This window comes from Monodon monoceros, unplaced genomic scaffold (assembly GCF_005190385.1).
Source record: "Monodon monoceros isolate NGI ecotype Baffin Bay Population unplaced genomic scaffold, NGI_Narwhal_1 Super_Scaffold_15, whole genome shotgun sequence".
NCBI classification, from domain to species: domain Eukaryota; kingdom Metazoa; phylum Chordata; class Mammalia; order Artiodactyla; family Monodontidae; genus Monodon; species Monodon monoceros.
In genome coordinates this window covers 32039913-32061526 of record NW_021703771.1, presented here as the reverse complement: position 1 = coordinate 32061526, position 21614 = coordinate 32039913, and the positions used below count along the sequence as shown (strand labels likewise).

Below are 21614 nucleotides of genomic sequence, written 5' to 3'. Positions count from 1 at the left end.
ATTCTTGTGGGTAGTGCCAAGTTGTCTAATGTAATGCAAAATATATGTAATAAATGATAGATTTGAGAAAACCTTTAATCAGTATGTTTCTGTATTATTCTGTCTGTTTCAGTTGAAGCGGTCTAAACTTCATGAACAAACTGTAAGTTTGGACCTGACATGGATGAAGATCGTAAAATTTTTGAATGAAAAGCTGGAGAAGAGTGAAATGCAAAGTGTAAATGAAGACTTAAAAGATATATTGCAGGCTGCAAAACAAATAGGTATAGTTTTGTTATTTTTTTTAAACCACTAAAGTTCAAAAATAGTTGCCTTTTAAACTATATACTATAGAGTGAAAGGTAAAAATTTCCAGGGAAGTATTCATAATTACGAGACAGCCTTATCTGTCAAGGAGCTTAGGATTCAGGGAGGCAAAAGTAAACTAGTAATTATAATACAGTCAACTTGAGGGATTTATAGGAATTTAGAGTTTTAAACCACTGTCTTTATTGAAATAAGGATTAGGGTAAATTAAAAATTTTATGTAGTTGGAAGGAACCTTAAGATGCCCACCTAACGCACAGTGAGGGCCAGTACTGAAGCTGAACTTTTCTTCAATTCCTGTTGCACACTAATATTTACATCATTTGATTACATTTGAGGGAAATTGTAGTTAGAGATTGTAACACTCTGTGCTTAACACAGGTTAGTTTCCCAAAATTGAAGACAGAGTAAAACAAATCATGTGACTCTTTGGTAAAACATCTGAGTTTGTTCATGGAAATTCATTGTCCCATTCCAGACTCCGATAATTAAAAGGCATAGTTAACACTACTGTAGTTCTAACTTCAAATTCAGGTTTCTACCTATAAAAAGTTCAGACTGATAACTTTGGCTCTGTATGATCTGGCCTTCACCTTTCTCTCTGACCTTGAGTCATCCTTGCTTTCACCAACTGTGCTTCAGACACATGGCCTTTTCTTACTTCTGCAAACTCACCAGGTTGGTGCCTATTTGGGGATCGTTGTTCATGCTGTTTCCTGTGCTGAGAACGTTCTTCTGTCCTAATCTTAGAGTGTGTAGACCCTTTCTTGTTATTCTGAGCTCACCTGAAAATTATTTCCTTAATGAGGCCTTCGCTGATCATCTAATCTTAAGCGGTTACCTAGTCATTCTTTATCTTGTAACCCTCGGTAACATTTTCTCCATAACATTTATTATCTGATATTTTGCTTGTTTGTTTATTGCCTGTGTTTTGCTACTGGGATGTAAGTTTCATGAGAATAGGATCTTAATTTTCTTGTTCAACACACTCCATCGCCAGTGCTTAGAATAGTGTTTGGTATATTTTAGGGTCTTAATAAAATTTCACTTGATAAATAAATGAAAAAGTTTTCTCAGGTGATTTCTTAGTAGAAGGAAAATTTAGATCCTAACTTCACCATGTGCTGGTTGGCAGTTTTCTTCCCTTCACCAACTTTGTAAGGTGTTTCTATTATATCTTGTATACTTGAAGACTTTTTATTTATGATCATCAAATCTTTGAATTTATTATTCAAATATTTTGACGTATTATTTAATTATCATTGGTTTGTAGTATAGTATAATATTGAATTTAATGCCCCCATAATTTAAGTTGTGAAAGTACAAAATGAATGTCATGTATGTTTTTGCAGTTAGATGATCTTTTGAAGTTCAAGGGCTTTGGTAAGAATTGAGATTACTTACTAAGCCTAGGGAAAATAGAGCACACTGATGTGATTTGTGACAGCATTTGACATAGACTTTATGTTTTAAGAATACTGAGGCAGTTAGGTTCATTAGAAAATAGTAGCAAAAATGCACAGTCTCCAATCTACCTAGATTACCTTGAGTAGGATCTTAACCCTTCTGGGCTTCACTGTCTTCATTTCTAAGATGTTAGAATTATTTGTCAGGGGGGTGGTCTGACTTAAGCAGTTTTCAAAAACTGTAATATCCTTCCTTTAATTTTATTATGAAAATACCTCAGAATATTTAGCAAAAATAGTATAAAATATTGAGCTTATTCAGTACCATGACTAAATATTTCTTTATTAAATGATGTGGAAATTAAGGTTATTAAAAAATAAGTTATTCTTTAGACTACTTTCTCCAAATATCTCTGAAAACTCAAAACTTATTGTTTTAAATAGCCGATCATTAAACATAATTCTAGGAGTTTTGCCTGTTAGCAAAGCATCTGAGTCATACTCAGGAACTAATCTATTGACTGACGTGTTTAAGGAATTGATTATTTTGAGATGTAATGTCTCAAAAGAATATTTTCATGACAGACAAAATCTTAGGGTTGTATTTAGGAAAATGCTCTGTTATATCTACTTTTTAATGGTGTGTTTAAGTTGAAAAACTATTAGTGAAACTAGTAGTTGACTAGTAGTCATCCACTCTGTCTGAATGAAAATACTGCTGATACTGGAAATGTAATTAAAACTAGCAGCATTGAAATGATTAGTCTTATGGAAAAAATGTCTTTGTGTTTTCTCTTATATCATTCTTTTAGCACAGGTAATTTTGGTGTAATTGTGTTAAAAACGTGGAGCAAGAGAATAAAGTAAAAAGAACAATCACTTATATTTCAGTTGAGCATAGTAGTATGAGGTACATGTGTATTGACCAGTGAGGGTAATAGGTATTTTAAGCTGGAGGGGACATCAGGGAACATTTTGTCCAATCCCTTCATGTTGTATGTGAAGAAACAGGGTCCTTGAAGGTTAATTGAACCCCGTGGTTGATTTGTGGCACAGGTAGGCCTAGACCAAATTTCTGAAATGGAAACATGATGGAAATCCTAAAATCTTTCCTTTCCTTGTAGTTAGAGATCATGTTCTGTGCAAGTCTACTTTTCAGCTATTCTCAGATTGACTCCCTCTACATATTTGCCCTAGTTTAGGCTTTTACCATAGCATGTCTGAACTACTGCAGTAGCCTATCGCCTCACCCTTCCTTTCTTACTCAACTTCTTCACAGTCACTAGACTTACCTTTTTTTTTTTTTAGACTGATTGTTATAAGAAGCAAAGCTCATTTTTATTCCCAGCTTGCTCTTTAGACCAAATTCCTTAGAATGGGAAAGGAAAAGTTCCTTTAGGAATTGAAATAATTTACCTTTTCATCTCCTTGCCATTCTGTCACATGCAACCTTTGTTCCTAACATATATAATGTTTACTATCTTAACTTTCCTAAGCAGTCTCTCTGTCATTATGTGTTAGCATAACTTTCCCCATTGTGATTATCTGGTAAAATGCTTCTCATCTCTGAAGAAATGGCTTAGGCTTCATCCATGTCCTTTGTTATTCCTTTCCAGTGTTAGTAGACAGTGTTCCATTAGAATGGCATCTATTCTATATTTTTTAGAGTACTTTTTCATTATTTGATATTTACCTCTGTCCTCTCCCTCATGGACTGTGAATGCCTTGATGATACAGGGATTCTAGGAATCACAGTGTCTTTGTACTCCAGTGCCTAATGTGGTGCAAGGGATACACAGATGTTCAATAAGTAAATGAAGTATTGAGAATCCAACTAAAAGTCAACCGTGGTCTCTACTACATCTGATGCTGACAATGTCTTACAAGTGGTAGCTTTTTAAAAATTTTTGTAATTTTAAAGTACGTATTTTTCTCTCAGATTTATATTTGATATATTCTTATACCTTTTTACAATTTCATTCTCCCCACAAAGAGTATTTTAGTAATAAAACTTAGCTTGAGGGAGAAAATACTATAAATTATTTAAAAATAGTATTCTTGGCACTTAATCTTAGTTTATTTAATTACTCATTGTAGGTATAGCTATCTCCTCCATGGATTTTGAAGGATAAGCATAGTCATATTAACCTATATTCTGCTCGTAATGAAAGTTTGACAGTATATTTTATGTGCTCTAAGTAAAAACATTTTTGAAAATAAAGAGGTCAAGATTGAGAATGACAGTCAGTAAAATGCATTATGTATTAGGCATGTATTTCTGTTATTTAGAGTTTTAAATGATCATTTCAGGAGGCTAAGATTTTCACAGAGTACATAGAAAGTAGGATGGGAGTCAAGAATGGTGGAAAGATCAGTAGAAAGACCCAGCATTTCCCTAGTCAGTTTTGTACGTGAATCTCTCTCCTAAGGCCAAACAGAATGATCTAATAATTTTACTCTGGATCCTCAATACAGATCAGGACTCAGCCAGAACTGAACTAGTTTTTTTTTTTTTTTCAGTGTTCAAGTTATTTTGCCATAGACAGACACATTTGTTTTGCCTTCTTTAATTTATAACCCCTGCTTTATTTGGATTTTGGTGTTTTTATACATTTTACTTTTAATAACTTTATCTTTGAGAAAAGCATGAACCAAAAGGTAGGACAGGAGTAGCTTACAAAGTGTGATTTAGGGAATTTGGGAATTCATTATGTTTTTTGAGTTGTCAAGGAAATAAAATTTTACTATAAAAAAGTGAGGAATCAAAACTGAGAGTGGAAAGCAGTTTATAAAGTAATGACTGGAAAAAGATAATAAGAAGGTAATAAATAAGATAAATTAAATAAGAATAAAAATTATAAATAAGATAATAAAATAAGAAGGTATTAGCAGGATCTGGCAATTCTGCCTATGGAAGCAAGCGTAGGCATTTAGAATAATAAAGGCCTGTTGTGTATGGGATATGGCAGGAGGTTTTGCAGAAGTATTTGTGAAAAATAGCTATCTTGAAAATTGTGGATTCCAAAAAAGTTGAGTTCTACTTCTCATAGATTGGCAGACAAGGTAATTTGGAACAACTCTCTGCTGAGAATAACTAGAAAAACTATAAAACATAAAATTTGTTTGACTGCATCATCATACTACCAAAGCAGTGAAGAATTATGGGGCCAAGATCTAGAAGCAGGAATAAACCCCAAAAGCATGACCCTGGTTTGGGCCACTTTTTCCTAAAGGTGACTGTCCATTCTGGAAGAGGAGGCCAGATGGAGAAGAAGAAGATGAGACAATGAGCAAAGCTTTTGACAGATTCAAAGGACCAAGATGACAAAAATGACTAAAATGGACAGAAGAGGAAATAGAAAATCTGAATATATGACTATTAAAGAAATTGAATCTGTAATTAAAAACCTTCAGACAAAGAAATCTATGTGCCTTTTTGGCTTTACTGGGCAAGGTCATTCAATGTCATTTAAAAAGGAGGGTATTGTTGATTAAGGGAGGTTACAGGCATATAATAATCAAATGTAATATACTATCCTTGATTTAATCCTGAACCGGAAAGAAAGTATAAAGATATATTTGGGGCCATTGTAGAAATGTGAATATGTGTTGGGTATCATTAGGTAATATTAGGTAAGATCTTAGGTGAGATAGGTGGTGTGGCTATGTAAGATATCCTAAATCTCAGTGTCATGAAGACTGCAATATACTGTCAAATGGATCAGTTAAAGAAATACATGTGAGAGAGAGGGCGCAAGTGCATGTGAGTGCACGAAATGTTAATTATTAAATTATTAAATGGGAAAAATAGTGTGATTTCATGTAAAGCAATAAAGGTTTAAAAGCTATATGATTATTTAGTAGATGAAGAAAAAGCATTTTATGAATATCTAAAATCCAGTTGCGATTAAAAAAAATACTTAGCTAACTAGGAATGGAAAAGGAACTTCCTTAATTTGCTAAAGGGTATCTATAAAAAACCCTAGATCAAACGTTATATTTAATGTTACAGCGTTGAAAAATATTCTCTTTTGAGATGGTGAATTAGAGAAGAATGCCTATCATCGCTTCTGTTTCTCACTGTACTTGCTAATGTAATAAAGCAAGAAAAAGAAAGAAAGAGTATAAAGATTGAAAAAAACTGCCATTAGTCAAATGACTGTATTGTTAGAAAATGAATTTAGCAAGGTCAGTATAAAAATCAATTTTACTTCTACTTACGAGCAGCAATTTTTCAAAAATGCCATTTTCAAAAGTATTAAAAATCATCAGATACCTAGATGTAAATTTAACAAAAGGTGAGCAGGGTTTGTACTTTTTTATATGTAATGCTGTCCTAGGAAAGTTGCTGGTACAAGTATTTTACATACTTGTAAAATAAATCGTCATAACTATCAGTTAGCTAATCTGTATTCAAATATAAAATGTTTATAGCCACTTGCCTGCCTTGCTGGTATTTTTAACAAATGGAATGAGTTTAAGTTAATAATGTGATGCAGGGTTATAATATATTGGTATTTACAGTTACAGATCAAGTGTCAGGGATAAAATGGACATTTAAAGTTTGGCCATAACATGAAAAAATAAATTTGTAAAATACTTTCTCCTACACATTGAAGAATTAATTGGTCAAGGAACTCATTTGTTGACAACTTCTAAATTGAATATTTAGCAATTAAGGATGTAAACAGTTGATGGATATTTTTATTCATTTTTCAATTAAAATTTCCTACTCATCCTTTTTGAAGAATTCCTCAACTATAAAGGTAGGCAACTAAAAAGTTATAATTTACAACCTTTTAATTCTTAATATTTTGTAATCAAAAGAAAAATACATAAGTAAATTGTGTATTGAGGATGATTTGATTGTCACTACTCAACTCTAATTTTACAAATTTGTTTTATGTTACAGTAATCAGTTACTAATTATATATTTACACTTTTACATTTCACATACATCTCATTTGTTCTCAGTATAACTGTAAAGCAGGCAGGGCAATGATAATTTATTATTAATAGAAAGTATTATAGGGCTTCTCTGGTGGCGCGGTGGTTGGGAGTCCGCCTGCCGATGCAGGGGACACGGGTTCGTGCCCTGGTCCGGGAAGATCCCACATGCCGCGGAGCGGCTGGTCCCGTGAGCCACGGCCGCTGAGCCTGCGCGTCGGAACCTGTGCTTCGCAACGGGAGAGGCCACAACAGTGAGAGGCCTACGTACCGCAAAAAACAAAAAAAGCATTCTAGTGACCTTTTAAGCATATCTCTTTAAATGTATTGCAGTTGAAGTGCTAGGTGCATAGAGCCAGTTTTCTGGGCTATAGCACCAGTGTTTTATGTATAGAAAATTAGATGTTCAAGTGGTAGGTAACTAGACTAGCTTCCTTAAAGGTTTGGAGATCTTAAGTTTCAAACTTTAGTCAATTGATTATTTAATGAATATTTTATTCTTTACTGAGACTTTATTTTGAGGACAAAACGAATTTCCTAAAATCCCTATTCCTCTCAGAAAGATTAGCACAGTCAGTGGTGTAATTGACCGAAGAGTTTCAGACTAATAATCATTTAATCTTAGCAGTGGCAACAAATGCTGTTTGCTAATGCTTCTGAAAAACTGGAGCTCCCAGACTCTCAAGTAGCGCGCTACAGAGATTCAGTTTTGAGAAACCCCTTTGTGGTGTGGACACGTGTCCGTTCTTAGCAGCCCAACGCAGAGATGGGATGGAGTAGGTTGTGCAGAAAAATTAGTAGTTAGGCAAGGATATTCACCTGAATGAACCACCCTTACCGAGCAAGACTTAAGAGTTTAAAGTATTTGTTATTTTTGAAATTTTGTAGATTACAGAAGGGCTCAAATTAAAAATTTGAAACCTTGAGAAAATTGGTTTTGATCTTTGTAGATGTTTTATGAAGCTGCAGTTATTTTTTTTCTTCAGAAGTGAACTCATAACTTACATTTTTTTTCTCACTTAATGTATTGTGGAGGTTATTTTACGGCAAGATATATGGATCCACAGCATTATGTTTAATGAATGTAATGTATGGCTGTAACATAATTTAACCAGTGACCTAATGATAGGTATTTAAGTTAATTCCACTTTTGGTAATAAATTGACTATTCTCAAATTTATTTATTTCCTACAGTGGTGATTATTTATTTGTTTGTTTATTAAATGAGAATTAGAGATAAATCTACTTTCTAGAAGTGTAGTGTAGTAGAAAGAACTTTTTTTAGGAGTTAGAAGATTTCTTTGAATCTTGTTTAATAACTAAATAGCTATTTGATCTCTCCCAAATTTAATTCTGAGTCTCTATTTTAGCATCTAAAAGATGGAGATAATTTTGTTAGGAAGAATTGAGATAATTTAATGTAAAAGTTCTTAGTAAGTTGTTTAAGGAAAATCCCAAGTTGCAAAAATGATACTATCTTTACCAAAGAGTAACATTTACAATGTTAGATAAAGAATGAGTTTGTAATTGTGAATTCCAGTTTTGGTCAGACTTCGGTAGTCCCAAACCTGTTGAATTATCTGTAGAGTTATTACAATCCCTAAGTTATCCAAAACCTAAGTTCTCCAAACCTCATATGTAGACTGAATAAGTAAAATATACACAAATCCTATTCAATTAATTAATTCAAAAGCATTAGTTAATTTCTAGAAGATTTTTGTCATTTATTCTCCTAAATACTAAAAGAATAATTATATATCAGATGGTGTTTTATAAATTCTTTATAATCATAAAAGTAGACTTCATACTTAAAGAATTAAATAACGACATACATTGTAAAATTGCTTATCTTCACTTACATAAACTGTTAGTCTTCTACACACACATTTGTAAACATCAAATGAAATAAAACAATAAAAAGTAATAATAAAAAGTTACTCAGGCAATGTGGTATAATGTAGGAACACTAGTTTGGCGTCCTTGAGGCCTGGGTTCACTTCAATTCAACAGTTTAAATCTCTGCTGAGACACCTAATTTTGGCTAGGTAACAGTGAGGGAATACAGGAAGGTACACAGTATTATCCTCACTTTGAAAGAGGCAATTGAGCTGGATTCTGAAACATGGGTAGTATTTGAATAATCAGAGGCCTTGGGGAAGATTAAAATAAAGGCATAGGAAATAGGCATAGAATAGAACAGGACCTGAGTTTTGGATATTAAGAAATTCTTGTTGTCTGGAGCAGGAAATGTATAATAGCCAGTAAAACTGGAAAAAAAGAATGGGGTCAGTTCCTGGCATGACTTGAAAACAAAGTATAGGAGTTTGGGTTGAATTTCTGAACTATATCGTAAGCTGCTCAAGATTTGTGATTAATGTGATTGGAGCCATGGTTTCAGGAAGATGATGGTGTTAATTATATTATTGCTAACTTTACCAATATTACTTTAGGTTAAGTCCCATTGACTTTTGGGACCTTTTCAAGATTGAATTTCCTTTTTTCTGCTCTTAGAATATTCTTTGAATTCTATGACACATATACAGGTTCTTCTTTTATTTGAGGGAATCAGATATGAGATATTAATGCCTTAAAGAAATTAGGGGCTGCTCCTTTTTACTTCCTCTTACTTTAGTAAGAATTTACTTCTGGCCTCTTCTCAAGAGCAGAATTTAAAAGAAAATGTGTAATATGGCTGACTTTATTTTAAAAGATTCTTTTTATGTTCATCCTTGACCTTTCTACCCTTGTAGAAAAGGTATTAACTGTTTTTAAAACTTTATTTTTTATGGAAGTGTAGTTGATTTATGTATTAAATATTTTTGAATGAAAACTATGTAAATTTATTTCTTGCCATCTCAAGTGTATAGTACGTGGAAAGGAAGTTAGGGATTTGTGAGGCTTCCTTCCAGCTCCAAAAGTCTATAATTCAGACTTCTTTTGCACCTTACTTATTTAACTAGCTCATCAAATCAGTTTTTAAAATTTGGTTTTAAATAAGATTTAGCTAATGCTTCAAATTGTTTTTAGAAAGAGGTCAGGGGTTGTTGTAGGTAATTACTTTGCTATAACACTGATAATGGGTTATTTACCTAATACAATTCTTTGGGAATTTGGGAATGGACTTAAAGGGATTTTCCTGTTCCTGAATTGGCTATCTTTATCCATCTATAGCAAAATGTCAGTGTGTTTTCACTGTTGGATTTACTCAGAGGAGGATTTGTAGTAGTTTCTTTGAAAATGGAAACTTCAGCCATGATCCATTTGAGCTAATGCTGTTTCTTTTGTCTGAATAGTTGGAACGGATAATGGGAAAGAAGCAATTGAAAGTGCGGCTGCATTTCTCTTCAAGACATTTCACTTGAAGGACTCTGTTGGTCACAAGGAGACAAAGGCTATCAAACAGATGTTTGGTCCCTTTCCCTCATCATCTGCCACTGCAGCTTGTAATGCTACTAATCGAATTACTTCTCGTTTTTGTAAAGACAGTCTTACTGCTCTCGTCCAGATGACAACAGATGAATATGGTGATAGAGTTTTATTTGGTAAAAATTTAGCATTTTCCTTTGACATGCATGATTTGGACCACTTAGACGAGCTGCCAATAAATGGTGAATCCCAGAAAACTATAAGTTTGGATTACAAGAAGTTTCTGACTGACCATTTTCAGGAGCATTCCGCCCCGGACCTCAAGCCTGTGGAAAAAGCAAACGACTCCTTTTTGTGGTGTGAAGTTGAGAAGTACTTAAATGCAACTTTAAATGAAATGGCTGAAGCAACAAGAATAGAAGATCTTTGCTGTACTTTATACGATATGCTTGCTTCTGTTAAAAGTGGTGATGAACTTCAGGATGAGGTATAGTTGAAGTAATTGCAGTTTTATCTTAATGTGAATTATCTTAATGAAATAGCCTTTTAAAATATGGGTGGCTGGCAAAGAAAGTATTTCTTTAATATTGTGCTACAGTGGTCAAATATGTAGCCAAATGGTTTTACATAGTAGACATGTGTATCTTTCCACTACGTAGTTGTAGGAGGACTGTGGGTGTAATGAATAGTAGAAGAGTCTAGGGCAGTAGTTTGGGTGTCCACAAGTCCTGGTTACTGGGACAGTTCTGGTTAAACCTGTTGTTACATTGTAATAATTAGTAGTGTCTCTTCTTCAAAAAGTATATAGGTTTGAATGATAAATTATATGGTTAATCTAGTAATAACTGTTTACATTTGTACAGCATTATATATTTCTATGAGTTCTTTGATGAAAATATAATAAACTTCAAAACATTAGAAATTTTATCTATATACTGAATGACTTACTGATTTAGAAAAATATTTTTGACTAGTTTCTGTGATTGAAAGAGTAAGCTTTGAAAAACAGACTGATCTAGAAGTAATTGGACTGTTTTATACTACTTGTTTAATAAAGAATTGTGTCTTTATAAGTTTTTTATATCACACAAAGGAAACATTATTTTAATTCCTTTCTATGCCACCATTTGCTTATGTTATTCAAAATGATGAATTACTCTTACCGTCACATGAAAAGTTCAGTTTTGCTCTCAGTTACTGGCATTATATTCATTATCTGATATAAATTTAAAATAATGTCAGCCCAGTTTTAATACTGGATGAGTAACATATTTGATGAAGGATTAAGAGAGGTGGCATATTGTTGTAGAAAGGGCAGAGACTGAAATCAGAAGTCTTTCCTTTCCCACATTTTGGTAGTGAGAGTTCAGGTAGTTGAATCCCCTAGAGGCTTTTTTTGCTGGGTTCTCTCAGGATAAAAAGAATGTGTAGATTATAGAATTGGTATAAGCCTTAAATGAGATACCATGTGTGAGATGATAAGTAGCATTTAATAAATACTCGTTACATGGTAGCTGTGATTATTTTTGTTATTGTTGTTATTATTGAAATTAAGAATTTGAAAATCACATGGAGTATCAGGAATGTAGAAAAAAATCTAGGTTTCCCCCACCCCCAGAGGAGAATTAATTTAGGGAATTATCTGTTTCCATATATCAGAGTTTTATTAGAGTGTATACCTGATCAGTAAATAGATTTTTATCTATGTCTTGTTATATATAGATGTTTCAAGTAATTAATAAAATGATGCTTGGAGGCTGGGTCTTAATTCAGAGAATTATTATTTTTACTGCTATTTTTTTTTCTGTTTTGCTTTTTTAATTCTCACTATTCTAAAGAAAATCTTTTGAATTGAGTTTTTGAAGTGAGTTCTGATTTTAAAAGTCTTTGCTAAAATAGAAAAGATGTTAATAGGAAAATACTCGGGAATATTGGAGATGGCATATACATATCTCTTAGTATTATTTCAATATTAAATGCTATTTGCAGTTATTAATATTGATGTAAGTATTGATAGAGTTCTGTAACAAGTTCTTTGGAAAAGTGAATTTTGAGTTATTGATATTATCATAGTTCGTGGTTGTACGGCTGGGGTTCATTCTTTATAGCATTTCTTTTTTTTTACGGTACGCAGGCCTCTCACTGTTGTGGCCTCTCCCGTTGCGGAGCACAGGCTCCGGACGTGCAGGCTCAGCCACCATGGCTCATGGGCCCAGCCACTCCGCGGCATGTGGGATCTTCCCAGACCGGGGCACGAACCCCTGTCCCCTGCATTGGCAGGCGGACTCTGAACCACTGCGCCACCAGGGAAGCCCGTCTTTACAGCATTTCTAATTTTACATTTGCTATTAGCATTATTTCTTGACTCTATGCGGATGGTGTTATTGACCCATGTGAGTTCAGGCCTGAACCTAGCCCTGTTCCAGATATGTGCCTGATCCTAAACTTGGTTAGAATGTCTTCTGAGGGAAGACTATTTTTTTAGTACTTATTTGCATTATAGGTGATTCCAGCATCCTTTGAAATTTTGATATAGAATAATTAGCATGGTTTAATACAGTAGTTCCCAAACTTTGTTCTCAAAACTCCTTTACGCTCTTAAAAATTACAGAGGATCTCATAGAGTTTTCCTTATGTTGTTTATCAATATGTTCTATTGATATTTATTGTATTAAAAATTAAAACAAAAATTTTAATATATTATTAAATATTGTATTTATTAAAATAATACTAAAATAATACTAAATCTATTAATATAAGTAACTAAATATTACATTGATACTAATAACACTAAATCTGTTACATTAATATAAGTAGCATTTTTATGAAAAGTAACTTCTCTGAAATAAAAAATAGTATGAAGAATGGCATTGTATGACATTTTTTCAAATCAATTAAATGTCTAGCTTAATATAAGACAGCTAGATTCCCATATGTGCTTCTGCATGCAGTCTGTTCTTATATTACACATTATGTAGCCTCTGGAAATCTCCACTCACTTTATACTCGTGGGAGGATGAGATGAATGAGGCAAAGACTATTTTAGTGTTATTATGAAAATAGTTTTGGACCTCCTGAAAGGATCCTGGAGATTCTAGACCAGACTTTAGAATCACTGATTTAATGTATATACTACAATTTGGTAAGGAGGCTGTCGTGATGTTTTTGGTACCCAGAGTAGGAAATCTAATATTACCATGCTGAATGATTAACATTAATGTTTCATGAAAAGGTTTTATATCTATTAGTTATTGTACATTCTTTTTGGTAGTCTTAGCCCTGCTAGAATTTAAGGACACCAACATTAACCAGGTTGACATTAAAATAATGTCTCTTCAACTGTGAGGACAAAATATGTGCTGCTTTTTCTGTCGTCTTTCCACCAAATAATCAGAAGAGCCCTTCCCCTGCCCAGAATCTGAATAGAGAGCTACCATTGGGTAAAATTATACTTAGAGAATATTTAGAATCATAGAGTTCCCCCACCCAATGTATTATTTGTGTGTCTAGCATTCTATCCAAGTGGTGCCCATATAATAAGGGCTACTTACTCTACTTACTCTAAAAGAAACTAAAAGAGTTTCTTTTTTTCAAAAGGCATCTTATCCCTTGCTTGAGTAGTCCTCATGTAACTTACTTGTTTTGCTGACTGATAACTGCTCCTGTTACGTCTGCCATTTAGTCTTGTGTCTGTACAGGGGCAGTAAAGTTGTAGATGTCTACTCTTTTATATGACTGTGTTTTAGACATGTGATGGCAGTTAAATTTTTCCCTTCCTTAGCCTTTTTTTCTAAGTGTAAAACTCCTTCAGTTTTCCTCTACATTAACATTAATCCATTATATCAACACAATCTGTGTACAGTTGTTCAGTTCTCCATAGATCTAACAGTATTGACCGGTAGAATGCTTTCATCATCTCATTTCAAAGATATCAAACTTTCAGTTGCTTATCCAATCTAAGAACAACTAACCTAATAATCTCATAGGAAAAAGAATTAAGACTATTTTGCCATGATTTTACTTGTGAATTCTGTTCTTCTGTTACATTTCCATGTGTTGATATTTAAGTTATAATAATTTTCACAACCCATCATTTTTATCATTTCTTTTTTAAATTGGGGAATTTTGCCTTCATCTGGAACTTCTGTTTTCCTTTGTTATTTCTCAGAGATATTAATGACTCTGACCTCAACTCTGTAAGCAGTTCTTGAACCTTGGGATATGATTCATCAAGGTCTGAACACCTGAACTTATTTATTTGAAGAAGTTAGGTGATTCCTTACTACTTTCTCCATAAGGTAGAACTCAATATTTCTCCATGGGTAGCATTCAATATTTTTGGTATTTGTTCTGCTCTTTCCTGTCTTAAGCTAATAAATATTCTCTGTAGGAGAAGATGCATGCAAAGTGAGAATGGACTTGCTTCTCCCATCTTCCTCAGGGAAGAACATATGTCCTGGTTTTATTTCCTTGCTTCAAGCTTGGTAAAAGAACTCTCTTTGTCATTTCTCTCGTTTTTACGTGCCTAGATATTTTTAGAGCTTTAACCATATAGACACTACTATAATAGGTTTTAAAAACATATATGTAATTATGATAGTTTTTATTGTGATTTTGCTACCGTATTGTCTCTCATGTCCCTCTAATATTTTTCAGTTTATAGTTACTGCGTAGCCATAGTGTTTTATTAAAATCCAATTTTTTTCTCTTATTTTTTTCAGGATTGTGGTGGAAATTCTAGCCTTTTATGCCATTTCATTTTTTAATGCCAACTGTTCTTTACACAACTTAATTTTTCTAATTTAAAACAAAGTATCATTGTAGAAAATTTAGAACATAAAATGTAGGAACGAAATCATCTGTAAGATTCTCACTACTATCTAGCGATGGCCACTGCATATATTTTAGAGTATATATTTTAAAAAGTATGAATACTTAAGAAAATGGGTCCTATAGTATATGTAATGCTTTTTTGTTACTTAACACTTCTATGCATGTTTTTTGACAATAAAACATGCAATATATTATCTATTGTATTTTTTTTAGTTGAAGTATAGTTGATTTACAATGTGATTAGTTTCAGATATGTAACATGGTGATTTGGTTAATAACTTTTAATGCCTGCATAGTATACATTTATCATCATATCCTAATTTATTAAATTAATACTCTGCTATTGAAGATTTAAGTTAAATCTAGCCTTTCCCTATTATAAATAACATTGCAATAAAAACTCTTATGCTAAATATTTGCTAATACATATTTTTCCCTTGAATATATTACTAGTACTGAAAATTTTGCATCCAAAAGTACTGACAAAATTCTTTCCTGAAAGAATCTACCAGTGTACATTACTGCCTGTAGTGTATACGAGTATCCTTGTACTTACGTTCTTGCCAATGCTGTTTATTAGGGACATAATTATATCTCACTGTTTTAATTACATTTATTACTGCTGAGGTTAAAGATTTTTTCCCCATATATTTATAGGCCACTTACTGCTTTCTAGTGAGAATTGCCAATTTTTCATTTGATGAAGTTCAATTACTCTTTATAAGGGAATTTATAATGAGATTAAAAAAATTTTTTGATGTTTTGAGTATACAAATAGGCAAGTCTATTCATCTTTTCATTTAGGAATCTTCTTTTGGTATTATGCTTAGAAAGGCGATTCCAAAGACATGATTGAACCTCCCATCTTTTTTGAACTTTTTTCTTTTTAGTCTCACTGGTTTTAGTCAGAATGTTACTTGGATCACATGTATCTTTGTATTTAATTTGTAGGTGCCTATCTGAATATGTCCATATTGCATACTCTAAAGTGATCTAGCCATTTTCTCCCAAGGTTCTTATTACTTCCACATTGTCTGCCATTTTAGGTTATTCATTCCTACTTTTACTTTTTAAGGGATGAAATTTTCATGAGGAAAGTTCACGTTCTACTTTTAGCTGAATGTAAAATTTAGGAAAGGTCAAGACCTGCTATAACAGGTCTCTTTAGTTTTATGGTCTATATTGGGAAAGCACTGGCTGTATGTTTTTATTTATCTTGGTTGAATGTTGCTTTTACCTCCTTCTTTGTGGCTCAAATTGTTAGAATAATGGGCTGAATATGACGATAAAATAGATAAATATAAGTTCATATACTTGTAACCAGGAACACTGTTAATTATAGGTAGAAGATCTAGTTCAGCAGCTTTCTCTAGTTGCGGCGAGCGGGGACTACTCTTCGTTGCAGTGTGCAGGCTTCTCATTGCGGTGGCTTCTCTTGGTCCAGAGCAGGGCTCTAGGTGCACGGGCTTCAGTAGTTGTGGCACGCGGGCTCAGTAGTTGCAGCTCGTGGGCTCTAGAGAGCAGGCTCAACAGTTGTGGCGCACGGGCTTAGTTGCTCTGTGGCATGTGGGACCTTCGCGGACCAGGGCTCGAACCCGTGTCCCCTGCATTGGCAGGCGGATTCTTAACCACTGCGCCACCTGGGAAGTCCCGAAAAGGTATTATTAATATGTTAACTTAAACTCACAATGAGGACTTAAAAATACTTGCTTGTTTCCAGTTTGTGGTGATAACAGATTCCAAACTATTTTGCTCATAGTTGGAATGGTTGTTCGAGGAGTAAGACCTTTTACCAAATTGCGTACATTTAGTCTTATTCTTCTCTGTTTGGCACTGTTCATTCACTCGTTTATTCATTCATTCTTAGCTGTGTGTCAAGTACTCTTAGGTTTGGGGAGACAAAAAGGAAAGGTAACAAAGTTCAATCAACTCACTCCCATTATCTTGCTTTCTTAAGTCTCCTCCTCTTGGAATTTTCATACATATATTTAAAAGGAGAATGGGCATGAAAATTATGTTTGATATAATGAATGTTATGACTAATTTGGAAGAGCATATGGATTTTATAAGTTGAGAAATATCTGTAATGTTTTGATATGGGAAAGAAATAAGATAAATACATTTTATTAGTAGAATAAAGAATAAATTTCTGTGTTTGAGATGAGTAAAAAACGTTCTGGATAATGTTTATCCAGTTGATAAACACAGATAAGTATGACTTAGATTTAGAAATTGCTGTAAGCATTTTTAAAATATTTAAAAGTTAATACATTATTTGTCCAGCTTTATATGTACATGTGCACATACGCACATACATACATATTATGGCTGTAAATTTCTTTTCACTAAGGCAACTAAAAATCAGCATATTTTGTTTTTAAGAATCAAGGAAGCTATCAGTTTGCCACGTGCATGAAAATGTAAAGTAAGCTTTTAAATATACAGTGGTACCTAGCTTTAACCTTACTTACTATACATCTAATTAATTATAGTATGTGAGGAATAAATAGTATTTACATTCCAAGTAGTTTTAACTAAATCGTGACCTTGGTTTTAGCTTTGTTAAGTTGTTGTGTTAGATTAAGTACCTGTAAATAATGAACATTAGTTATTCTGAAAATATAATTTATCTCATTCTCTGCAGTGCAACAACAATTTGCATAGCACATTTTTCTTGAGAGATAAATAAATGCTAAATAAATGCTGTCCTAATTTTCACAGTCATTTTCTTTTGTTGTTTAAGACTTTATTTTGGAATGTATGAATACTTAATAATTTTTTATGCCACAAACCAAACTAAGAATAATTTACAATGTTGTAAATAACATACTGTGCTTTATGTAATTATTCTGATACTGAGTTCCATATGGACTGTTAATTCAAAACTTTTTTCAGAATTACTCAGTTAGCATTTCTTTTAACATACTTCATTATTCTTTGTTTTCAATATGCACATCATTTCATGTGCTAATCTAAAATTGCTTGTTATCTCAAAGGAAGACATTCCCTAAATTGAGTATAGTTTTTCTTTGAATACCATGTTTACTACAGTGTATAATGTATGCTGTTTATACAGTAGAGGTGTAGATACAACTCTGAGTTTTAAAATGCCTCCCTTTATAATTAAGAAAGGAAATACATGGATTTGCCTTAGTTTAATTTATGAGAATCAGAATGCCTCCTCTTTTTCTTGGGGCTTATTGGATAGTCACTGGTGCATCACGTGGTTTTCCAATCCTTCTACTATTCTTAGAATCCCAGCCTGAGTAGAGAATTTGTAAATTACCCTGTTTTAATACTAATACCTAAGGTTATTCTGACTTCATAAAATAAACTTCTGGAGCTTTATTTATCTGTTTTTTAAAAGGTTTCTATAAGAAAGCAATTATTTCTTTCATGAAAGTTTGAAGCAAGTATGCTTCTAAAACTATGTTGCCTGGTGTCTTTTTGTAGGGCAGACGTTAATTAGCAATTCAGATTTTCCAGTCGTTGGTTTATTCAAATTTTCTATTTCTTCTTAAATCAAATTTGATAATTATATTTTTCTGTGAAATTAGCCATTTCACTAGCCAAGTATTCAAGCTTTTTGCTCTAAAGTTATTCATAATGTCTTCTTATTAAAAAGAAAAATTCTTTTACACTAGCTTTTGGTTATGTTGCCCCTGTATTTCTGTCTGTTTTCTACTTTCTAATTTTTGATAGAGGAGTGTTTGTTTTCAGAGAACCAGCTTTTAATTTTGTTGCTCTTCTCTTTGTTTTTTTTTCCCCACGTATGTTTTAGCTTTTATTCATATCGCAGGTATTAGTTTTAAATAATAAGACATCTGGCAGTTTCCCAATCTTTAGATATGAAGTAGTTGGGACAAGCCTGATGTCCTTGTAGTTACATCCAGTTATAGCAGGTGTATTTGTTTCACAGTGGAAATGGGTTTCTTCTTTAAAAATTTTTATCTGTTTATAACTACTTGTTTTCTTATGCAATCAATAATAATGATGATAACATTTGAAATACTCTAAAAATATAAAGTGACATCAAGGACATTTATTATATCAGAAAAATAAAGTAGATTCCAATGAGAATGTTAAAAGAGGTGTATATTTTATGACCCGATAACTAATGCTGATAGAAAATGACCTCATATTGATCATTAATTACCTCTTTTCATTACTTACTCATTTTCTCCACAAAGATTTGTTAGGCATCTTTTTTATATTTTACTAGGTAGTTTTTGTTTAAACCACAAGTGTACGATCATTTAAACTTTACAAATATTTATCAGCAGTAGGAGAATAATCACCTTGATTGATATCGATTTAAAATTCTTTTTTCCTTGAATCATTTATCATCTTTTTTTTAATTAATAAACTTTTTAAATAGCAGCCTTAAGTTTACAGAAAAATTGAGCAAAAAGGATAGAATGTTCCAATATACCCTCTTTTGTTTTGTTTCATAAATTCTTTTAATGGAAGCAACTGCTCTCTTGGAGCTTTGTAATAGTACTGACTTGAAAGTTTATCACATTGTTCCATATTACCTTCTTCTGGAGTGAACTTAAGTTCCGTTGTTGATTTTGTTGACTGTCATTTTTAGTTTAAGATTTCTTCATATGTTTTAGAATTTTAATTATGCTGATGGTGATGTTAATTTGTAGCTTCTTCCTCCCACATTCCCCCTCCTCCCCATCTTAGATTGCTATAGAGTTGTGGCCCCAAGTCTCATTTTGGTAGTAGTTCTTTTCAGCCCCTTCCTATAAACCGGGGAGCCCCATGCCCATGCTCTGGCCTCAGCTAAGCCTTGTTCTGCTTTGCACATTGTTTACAAGGAGCACTTCTTTTTTTTTTTTTTACATTTTGACCATGCCGCAGCATGTGGGATCTTAGTTCCCCTACCAAGGATTGAACCTGTGCCCCCTGTGGTGGAATCGTGAAGTCTTAACCATTGGACTGCCCGGGAGATCCCCACAGAGCACTTTTCATCTAGGTTGTCTCACAGGAGCCAGACTCCTGGCCTTGCTGTCTAGAACTGGAGCTCAGCTTGTTACTTTAGCCCTACTCGGTGTTTTACTTTTTTTGGCTCAATTTCTGGTCCAGGGAGATATTTTTCTTCTTTTTAAGTTTGAAGTGTCTTTTAGGTTTTTCTCTTTTTCAATCTTACCAGAAGAGGTGCATTCACCTTCTGCAGTCTTACCAGAAGTGCATTCACCTTCTGCAATCTTACCAGAAGAGGTGAATTTTGTGCCATACCTTCTTTTTCATCTTAATTGCTAATACTTGTTTTCAGAAGTCAGCCTCCTTCACATGTTAAGCATAAAAGGGAAGGGAGTTTTTTCAAGATAGTTTTAAGAAGAAATTTAAAAGTAAAATATATTTTAGTTTAGTTTTTTTTAAGAGAAATGACTGTGATTATCCTTATAGGATCATCATATTTTTTATTGTGACAAACTGCTTAAGGGTTTTGTTATTTAGAAACACTCTAAAACTTGAAAATAGTAGAATAACTAAATTCAGTTTATAGAATGTTGATTGTACTGTCAGAATCAGTGACCAATAAACACTTATTCAGCTATTCTTTCTACTTAGGGTTAAAATTGAAATCTTAAGTTTGCTCAGGGCAATGGAAAATTAATCATGACAGTTATGTAGTTTTAATAAGAATAACTTAACTATAGACTTTACAGGTATTTTGATAATTTCAACAACAACAAAAAACCAAACCAGGAGCTCATTGTTACTTATATTATTAGTAAGCCTTATATATTTTTTGCTTTATTTTGATATTTTTAACCCTGTTTCTTGTTTTATATGAGTACCTGGTTATCATAACTTCATTGCTTATGCATTTTATGTATCAACTGATACCCAGAAAAAGTGATGTGTGGTATAATATTCCTGGAGATTCAATTTCTGTGTAGAGAGTTAAGTGTCTTGAAAATCCCCCAAATAGAAAGATCCCCTAGTAAATGCTGTGATTTTTATTGTCTATGCCAATAAGGAAAGAGGCTAAACATTATTCCTTGCATATTATCAGTCTACCATGACACATAGTAAATCTCATAACAATAGTAAATGTGTATTTGAATAGTTACAGGTATTGCTTTCTGTGAAAAATGTTAATTTTCTTTTGATATACAATTAAATAAGCTTACTTGGAGAGTAATACTTTACCCACTTGCTCCATTTTGTAAATCTGGCCATATAGATGCTCAAGCAAATTTTTCATTTCTGTTTGTAAGCTGCTCTTCTTTTCCCTAACCAGCTTAGTTCAAAGTGCCATCCATGGCTCTTCTACTTGGAAAGAATATAATGGACATTCTGCACTTATTGCATCTCTTAAGTAGTTCCAGTTAGATATTAGGATAAGGGATTTGCTTATTACCTCAAATGATTAAATTGTTAAAACATCTATTTTATTGCTATTATGAACTAATAATAATTATATTATTAAAATTACTGAAATAGTTTTTCAGTGATCAGAATTTTTAGAAAATGGTGTATGTTAGCGTGATTCCTATGTGGTTACATTGTGCTTGATTAAAAAAAAAGGTTTTTCATTTGAAAAATAAGATTTGGTAGAGGAAATAAAGTTTAAATTATTCATTGGTCCTTGTACTATTAGTTATCAGCTGATTTGTCTACATGATTTTTTTGGTTTATATAATTAGTGTTCATTCCAAATATGGCAATTTGTGAAAACCTATTTTATTTATTAAGTTAGTGATGCTTTGTGTCCTTAGCGGACAAAAAGTTTAAAAAATT

The 21614-nt window shown here is 32.8% G+C and overlaps 1 protein-coding gene across 7 annotated transcripts in view; it reads left to right on the top strand.

Moving 5' to 3' along the window:
- Positions 1 to 21614, top strand: part of ASCC3 (activating signal cointegrator 1 complex subunit 3) — a 337033-nt gene that overhangs the window by 29723 nt on the left and 285696 nt on the right. For all 7 annotated transcript variants that reach the window (XM_029223639.1, XM_029223640.1, XM_029223641.1 and 4 more), the window contains 2 exons: positions 113 to 263; positions 9953 to 10512. In XM_029223639.1, coding sequence (XP_029079472.1) covers positions 113 to 263; positions 9953 to 10512 — 711 coding nt within the window. The remainder of the gene's footprint in view (positions 1 to 112; positions 264 to 9952; positions 10513 to 21614) is intronic.